Here is an 8,777-nt window from a genome sequence, read left to right as displayed (position 1 = left end):
GGTTAATTGTTTGGCGACATTCCTATGAAGCTAACGCGTGCGGAATGAAATATACTCGAAGAGTGACTGCTTTGGTCAAATAAGCAGAGGCTTATTCTGGTAAAAATATTATTTTGCCGTTCTTCCGACCGTTATTAACGAAATTTCTAAGAACAGGAAGACATTTTTCGATGTAAACATCAGCATTTTCAGCTAAACTGAATGTTTTTTAAAACATTCGCTCGCTTATGCTGCGCTCACCATCTGAAACATTCTTGGGAAACCTAATTTTGGCACTTGTACCTTGGCACCTGGTTACTTTGGCAGTTGATTTGTTGTTTGAAAGCATGAAGCAATATTTTGCAGTCTATTCATTGCCTTTAACTGTAGGACAATTCTTGTCGCACATTACACAAATGAAAGAAAGTGGGAAAGGGCCCATTGTCTAGGTTTGAAAAGAACTGCCTGCTTTACAGGAACTGTTGGCAAATATTTCACATACTCAAGGTTGCCATTTCAACTTGGCGCCCAATAATGAAAACACAGTAAAATAATAATGAAAATAGATTTCAAAATATTCTGCTTGAAAGTCAATATACTTCTGCATTCGTTTGAACCAATTTTCAAAGCACTTTTGCCACTAATAAGTGGATACCTCCAAACCGAGCTGTTTAGGGGCTTCAAGAGCTTCTTCAGGCGTTGAAAAACATCGACTTCGTATTTTATTTTTAATGTTCGAGAGCAAAAAGAAATCATTAGGAGCCAAATCAGAGCTGCAAGGCGGGTGGCCCATTAATTCGAGCTTTTGAGTGCTCAAAAACTTTCTTGTAGAGCTCGCATTGTTTTGATAAAGAATGATTCATCTTCGGGGGTTGGTTTTCCTTAATTCTCCGAAAGCTTCTGACAAACAAATGGTTGTGTCCCACTCAGAATTGACTGTTTTAAATTTTCCTGGTACTACAGTTGCGACATGGCTAGATTTTGCGAAAAACGGGCGACCATTTACTTTGAGGTACTTCTTCTGCAAACAAATTTTTTTGGATCATGCTCGTCTTGGAACACCCATACTGTCGATTGCTGTTTTGTTTCTGGCTCATATGCCTAGATCCAAGATTCATGACCTGTTACGATATCATAGACGTAGTACTTTATCCACCGCGACTGAATTTCTTCAATATCTGTGTGCACAAATTGACACGATTTTTTTTTTTTTGGCAATTGTTATACTCGTATTATGCGATATCCAACGAGAACAAATCTTCTTGATGACCAAAAGTTCATACAACGATGAATGTAGGCTGGTCACACTTATGCCTAAAGATGTCTCCATCTTATGATATGATCTTGTGTTCTAGCCCAACAACCATTTTTCGACGTTTTGATATTCACGAAATTAATTCTGCAAGGATCGCCAGCCACGTTGGAACACGTTGCATCAGTGTTTCACAGTGGCTCAAGAGAAAAAGTCGAAGTAAGTGGATCAATTTGCTCTTGTCTCGATAATCCAGTTCGAAAATCGCAGTAAATCATCGCAAGAAAGTGTTCAGTATTTTTTTTCTTTGTCGGGACAAACTAGCAAGTACAGCACTCAGACAAGATTAAGTCCATTGTAGTGCACTCGGGTTCCTTTTTTACTTTTCTTAAAATCTACCCGACCTCGGAAGAAATCTGAGCAGATCTTGTGGTGCCAAGCAGCCAAAGTGGTCGCTTCTTAATACATCAGTGTCAAAGACGCCAAGTCTAATTCGAACGAAGGCCGGGCAGACGCACAGAAAGTTGTCCACCGTTCCATCCTTCTCTCCACATGCTGGGCAGAGTGCACAGTCTGTGATGACTACCTTTTCCATATGCTTCGCCCATAGAAATTGGCCCATCATCAGTCCAACCAGTGTCCACAGTCCCTTCTGTTTAATGACAGAAGGATCTGCAACAGTCGGTCGGACATGAAAGCAACATCAGTTTTGTCCATCTGAAGCCTCTCGCAGCCTGCCAAGCTCACTTGTGGCTTGATGGCTGCAGAAAAGAGTGGCAGAACTGGCTCCGGGCCAAAGAAGTTGGTCTCAGAGCCCATCCTAGCTAAAGAGTCAAAGACCTCGTTATCTGCCTATTAAAAACCGATAGAACTTTCCCTCCAACCCAATATAATCTGCTGCTTTTCAATGCCTAGCATCAGAATTTATTCATTAAAACATAAAACCAGAAAAATGATGTTTTTTCATCTATCTGTGTTATAGACAGTCTCTTTGCCAAACGTGGGTCACCACTACTTTCATTTTTCCACAGCTTTGTACTCCAACGTCTCAACATAAATCCGTATGCCAGCGCTGTAACACTACTCTCCGCCGCCGATGGTACAGTTATGGTCAACACCACAAATTATTTGACTGAAGTCTATGAGAACTGGAATATCACAACGCATTCCTGGTGTAAGTGCACTTGTCAAATTATTCTCAACTTTTTTTTCTCTCGAATAACCGACATATCTTGCAGACAAGCCAGGTTTCAGTCTACCGCAAATCCTAAATACTGCAATGGAACTGACACAGAATACTATGAATGTTGATCGCAACACATCTTCATTGGGTGGGCGATCACTGATTGCCTTGCTTGTGCCTAGCCCAGTTGCCTTCGTGCCCGATTGGGATATGCGCTATGCACTAAACTTTCTGCAGCATCTCAACTACACAGTGCCGGATTTACATTTTCTCTACTATGGTGGCGGTGCGCTCATACGCTTCAAAGATCTCGTACCTAATCCACATAAGGATCTCTTTCCACTCGGAGAGGAATTCGATGCATGGACAGCGGGAACACCGGTTGTTAGACGCATACGTGAAAGTGAGTGAAGTGCCGATTTGCTGACTAATACACCAACACATACCAACTACTATAGAAGTAATAAAAACTCTCACCTTTTCGCAGTTCCACGTCGTTTGGTGAATCCACGTTGTGGCGCCGCTATGTACGCCAGCTCGACGGGCCCCAATGAGATGGTGCAATATGTGCGCACGGGTGGCATTAATTTTTACCGCATTATGCCGAACTACTTCTTCGGCTACACAAGTATGCGCTACCTACGCATAAGCCCATTGAGCGCAATATCTTTCACTGTTTGCAGTTCGCGTACAAATCCATTGCCCTATCGTAAGGATGGCGGGGATGCGGCGGAGCAGGTCTGTGGTCAGACAGCCGCCACTAACGGTTACGCTGTGGACTTGAGTGAACTTTGTGTTGGCTACACGTACATCGATGACTGTCCACCGTTGTATGTGTCCGTGCAGGCTCAACACTTTACCGGTAGCAGCCAGTTATCCTGCACCAACCCTGCTTGCCAGTGGCCCGATGAGGCGCAATTTCTCGTTTATGTGAATTATTTAGTTTGTAATACAGCTGCGAAATTGACAATGACGTCAGCTGCAGCAGCAGTTCTATTCATTGGTATTTTAGTACAAATCTAGTTTAAGCATTAAAGTACTACTTTTTTATTTTAAGATTTCACATATGAAATAAGAATTAAAAAATAAATAATAAAAAAAGTTGAGTTGGCTACTTCCTCACCTGTCTTCAAATCCAATTTCTGAATTTATTTGCGCTCCCGCCTACACTTGCCATTACAGCGTTTACGACCCTTCTACCCTCAAGGGAATAGTAGGAATGGGACGATGTAAGACAGGACGAGTCCATCCATATATCCGCAGATGGCTCAAAGCTCGAGGGCAGGGTGGGCGGAGGTGTATACTCCGAACACCTGGAGATCTCCTTCAATGTTCGGCTCCCCGACTACTATAGTGTCCTCCTGGCTGAACTGATGGCAATAATGAAAGCCGCGATACTGATGCAGTGTGATGCGATATCCGGAAATTATATCTACATTTTCACCGATAGCCAAGCGGCAATAAAATCCCTCACAAAACAGTCGACAACCTCCAAGGTAGCCATGCAATACCGCACATATTTTAACGCGATGGCTGAGTGATTTCACCTAAAGGTAACATGGGTTTCTGGCCATCGCGTCATTGAGGGTAACTGAAGAGCCGATGAACTAGCGAGACTCGGCGCCAAATTGACCGATGAGTACATAGACAATGACATAGGGATACCCTTACAAACATGTAAGCTACTCATCCTTGAAGAAATCGTAAGGAAAGCAAACGAAAGATGGCCTCTTCAAGCCACCTGCAAAATCGCCCGTCAACTGTGGCCGACTCTAATGCTAAATGCACAGAATCTCTGCTAAGCCAAAATAAACACAGTCTTAGCACACTCATTTCAGTCATAATGGGGCACTGCCTAATAGATAGACACGCTCAAAGGATGGGTGTGCAAACAATTGACTTCTGTAGAAGTTGTCTAGATGAGGACGAGGAAGAGACAATCTCACACCTGCTGTGCCACTGTCCTGCTCTATCCAGACGGTTTACTATTCTGGGTAAAAAATTGTTTAATGAGTTGGTGTCTTTTGCTCTTGCCAGAAGCCCAATCTACATATGGAAGAAAAAGTGTTATTTTCAAATTATAAGGGGGTTTTTAATAAGACCGTTAAAAGTGGAAAATAACATCAGACAAATGACCACCACGACCACGCTTACTGGACAATATCCTTTTCACGAAATTTTCCATAACCGAATTGCAAAGTGGCTGCCCCATGTCCTCGATATCCTCACGAATTCCATCTTTGAGTTCTTGAATCGACCCTAGGCTGTTGGCGTTGACCCTCTCTTTCACGTGGCACCAAAGAAATAAGTCACAAGGTGTTAAATCACAAGATCTCGGTGACCAATTTTGATCATCGAGAGATAACACGGTCCGGAAACTTTTCCCGTAAAAGATCAATGGTTTCGTTGCTTGTGTGGCACGTAGCGCCATCCAATTCCGGCCATAAAAAATCGTTAATCATCTCTCGATAGCGCAATTCATTCACCTGTAACACCTGCTATTGGAAACCCCTATACTAGCTCTCATTTTATTTTGTTACCATTGAGTCGGCGTAAGCTAGTTCTATGGACTGCTCGCTTTCCGCATCCCCAGTGATGCTACTAACAGCCTGGTGAACCCTAGCTGTCAGCACTTTGCATTCGCGCAACAGCTTACTTTGCGCTTCCACCTCACCACGTTCCGGCATCTAAAATGGCACCTCGTATTTCAGCTACTTGGTCAGCAACACCCAGTTGACGGGTCTCGACGCTATACAGTTTTGCCAATATTTGGCTTGGATTTCTGGATAGTGTTTAATTCAGCTACGAGTATTATTGCCGCGTGTCTGCCTTTAGATGACGACACATCTTTAGGAAGAGCGGCTGTTTTGGTGGAGGGCGCTCGTCATGGAGACATTCCACCCCAAATTGACGCTTTAGAATTTTTATTTCTGAAATAAAATAAGAGTATATAAAACCACAAATAAAGGTGTATAAAACTGCATCGTCATTTTCTTTCCATTGGCTTAATCCCACTTCTGAACATAGTTCATCGAATATATCCTGGTCCGAATCCATTTAATATTATCTGAAAAAATTGTTAAAAAGGTGATAGAGTATGGGTATAAGTAAATATTTTTCTTCAAATGGAATACAAAAATATTTATAACTAATGTCATCTATATTTACATCTACTTAATAAAATGCCAAGACCAGTTGAGAAGTGCAGCGGCTCTTCAAAATAGTTATTAGAGTTTGCTAAAAGGAAAGCTTTGAAGACATTTGTTTCTAAATGTTTGCCTATAATTTGCGGCCGCCGTAGCTGAATGGATTGGTGCGTGAGTACCACTACCAAATTAACCCTAGAACCCTACCCAGAGTTCCTCCACTCTTTTTTTATATTATATTAAACTTCGACTCATCTGTAAACAAAACTTTTTGCCAAAAATCCATCCCTTTTCCCTGTGTGCTTTGGCGAACTCCAGGCGAAGCTTACGGTTTTTTCAGAAATAAGAGGTTTTTTTCGTGGTGTTCTAATATGAAAGCCGTTTTTGTTTAGAGCTCTTTGAATTGTTCTTGGGTGAAGACACTTGTTGGATGAGCTTGCTATATCCTCGGCCAATTTCGGAGCAGAAACTTTTGGATTTTTGTCCACTTCTTTTAGAATCAAGCTGCCGTCTCTGCGACATACATATGTAGTTTGCTCGGGCGGCCACTGCGAGGCTTATTTTCGGTGGAAGCACTATTTTTTAAGTTTTTTACAATGGTCTGGACTGTTGCACGACTTTAGTTTAAGATTTTTGAAATTTCGCCACATGATTTTTTTTTTCCTCTGCAGAATAACTAAATTTCTAGCGTCAACTAATATTTCTTTTCGAGGAGCCATTGTAGATGCTTAAGTATTCAAATTTCAACTATAATCAATATTAGCAAAGCAACAAACATAAGAAAAGGAAAGAAATAGACAATCGGTATTTTACCGTTATCACAAGCTAGGAAACCGGTTCTGTACGTACACTTTTGTCAACGCTGTTTTTGCGTTTTTGACGTGATAACGTCTTATAATTCGATTTAGCCGGCTGCACGCACGAAAAAATGTGTCGTTACCTTGCTCATTGCCTTTACCTTGAATGAACTGCAAGCGAAAGCGCGGAACGAACGACAAAGCAAACGAACGGCAACGTTCGACATCTTGCTCTCTCCTACTTAAGTGAGCGTATATATGTATGTATATGCGCATATGTACATATATAAATTCACGTATTTGTATTTGCATATGCCTTCTTATTGATTATTATTAATTTGGTTTACTTGAAGAATTTAAAATAAAACCAAGTTTGTTAATAATACCTGTTGTTTAATGTTATTATTATTAATTTTTTTATTATATATGAAGGAAAAAATGTATGGTAATATTTACCATATACCTTATAAGATATGTTGTATACTAATATATGTATATAAACATATATACATATGCAATTCCTCGCAATTTTCAAAAAGAACAAATCTATATGTAAAGATGCATACAAGTCATATGGACATATCAAATATACGAATCTATTCCGTACGCAAGCAAATGTAAGCTAATGTGCTTGAACTGCAAGCGAGAGCGCGGAACGAACGACAAAGAGCACAATCGGCCCCCGCGTTCGGCAACGTTCGACATCTGGCTCTGTCCTACTTGAGTGAGCATATATATATATATGTATATGCGCATTTGTATATAAATTCACATACTTGTATTTGCATATGCCTTCTTCCTGTGTGCATGGTAATGAACCATTTCTCTGTTGAGAATAGGACGATGATAGAAAAAGTAGGAAATGAAAGGGAGTGTTTCGATTGTAAAGTGTCTTGAAAAAGGCAAATCGATGATGGTTTCTCTTAGTGTTGTTGACTTATTAACGTCTGATGCACAATCGAAATTGAAGATATCTTTCATAAATTTGATAAATGTTTCGTCATTTTGCACGTTTGTGTAAATGTAACTTGACCTATTCCATTGCAATTCCATTTACCTCCTCCTCTATATCCATACAAAATATCTATCAAACAAATAAAATAAAAATTTTGTTTTGAAAATTGAAACCATTCCATCAATATTTTCTTATGACGTTGAAACGTTAAACTATCGTCAGTAAACCGACTTTACAGACAACCTCTTTTTTTAGCATAACTTTATTGTTTTATGTTAAAGAATGAATTTGTTTTAGTTAAGTCGATTAGAAAAAGATTTCAAATGAAATTGCATAAACACATTTTTAAGCAAAGTGTTTGTATGTACTTTGTAAACAACGAAAGGGAGGGGTGTATATGTAGTCTTCTGTCGGCCCCGTATCCCTCTCTTTGTTAAAATCTATGTACATATGTATATTAAACTCGCCTATCTTAGAACTTTTGTTGGGATCTGCAAGTACGGTTTGGCGTTCAAGTGTCCGAAAATAAATTTGTTGCAACATTTTATTTGGTTTATTTATCGTTTCTCTTAAATGCTGCATATAATTTTCATATTTATAGGCGGAAAAGTTATCTAAAGAACCAAACTGTTTTACGCAGTCTGGTAAGTGCAGCAAATTGTGTACGTTAAAGCTTATTAAAAAGTCGCCATATAAATTCCCAAATAGCTTTACAAATTCTTTCAAAATTTCATTTGCGACATTGAATTCTACCTTAAAAGACTTTTCACAAGAAAGAAGTCGAATTCCAGCATGCAATAAAATAAAAGGGTAATATAAATCGCCTTTTAAAACAAATATAAGCCAATATGAAATTTCATTCCACTAATCCAAAAAACACACACCTTGAACTACTTCTTCAATTTGGAATTCTTCAATGGAATTCTACCATTTGTCAACACTGTTAGCGGAGCTATGCACCGGTAGTCATTTTTAGCTATCAGTCAGCAGAGGGCGTCATACGGTGGCCTTATTACCACACTGCCATACCCGATGTCGCTGTTATACGTGCGGAATTTATAGCTAACAATTCATAGATGACGCTGCACTGGAGCGGTACTAAACATATGTATAGCCTCTTACAAACAACCCAGTAGATGGCGCTGAATAGGCAGCATAAATATCATAGTTGATGAAATGAAGAGGAACCAGGCTAATGAGGGATTCACACCACAATAGTAAAAGATTTGCAAATTTCATGGGAGAGAATGTAAGAGAACTTCTGTGCTTATCGACATGTAAAAATGTAAAGGAAATAAAAAATTATTGCAGAGAAAGCGCATGAACTTATGGAAAGTTCAAAATAAACCAATGGGTTTCGGATATTTCTTAGAAATTCCTGCTGTTGCATAGAAGCGAAAAAGTAAGATACATACATACATAAATGTGTGCAAGAGCTCAATTTGTTTTCACCATACCTAAAGAG

The 8,777-nt window shown here is 39.7% G+C and overlaps 1 protein-coding gene across 1 annotated transcript; it reads left to right on the top strand.

The window, feature by feature from the left end:
- Positions 1-1,299: 1,299 nt before the first annotated feature.
- LOC129244258 (uncharacterized) lies at positions 1,300-3,437 on the top strand. Its single transcript, XM_054881875.1, has 4 exons — positions 1,300-1,450; positions 2,214-2,405; positions 2,470-2,817; positions 2,902-3,437. Exons 1-4 carry the CDS (start codon positions 1,300-1,302, stop codon positions 3,435-3,437), a joined length of 1,227 nt encoding a protein of 408 aa, XP_054737850.1.
- The last annotated feature ends 5,340 nt before the right edge of the window (positions 3,438-8,777 follow it).

Source organism: Anastrepha obliqua, chromosome 4 (assembly GCF_027943255.1).
Source record: "Anastrepha obliqua isolate idAnaObli1 chromosome 4, idAnaObli1_1.0, whole genome shotgun sequence".
NCBI classification, from domain to species: domain Eukaryota; kingdom Metazoa; phylum Arthropoda; class Insecta; order Diptera; family Tephritidae; genus Anastrepha; species Anastrepha obliqua.
Note: the sequence above shows the minus strand (reverse complement) of the source record. Positions and strands in the feature narration are given on the sequence as shown.

Coding starts and splice junctions, on each gene's coding strand:
- LOC129244258 (XM_054881875.1), top strand. CDS start 1,300: ATGTCTCCATCTTATGATATGATCTTGTGTTCTAGCCCAACAACCATT. Junction 1,451..2,213: donor GCTCAAGAGAAAAAGTCGAA/GTAAGTGGATCA, acceptor TCTGTGTTATAG/ACAGTCTCTTTGCCAAACGT. Junction 2,818..2,901: donor TGTTAGACGCATACGTGAAA/GTGAGTGAAGTG, acceptor ACCTTTTCGCAG/TTCCACGTCGTTTGGTGAAT.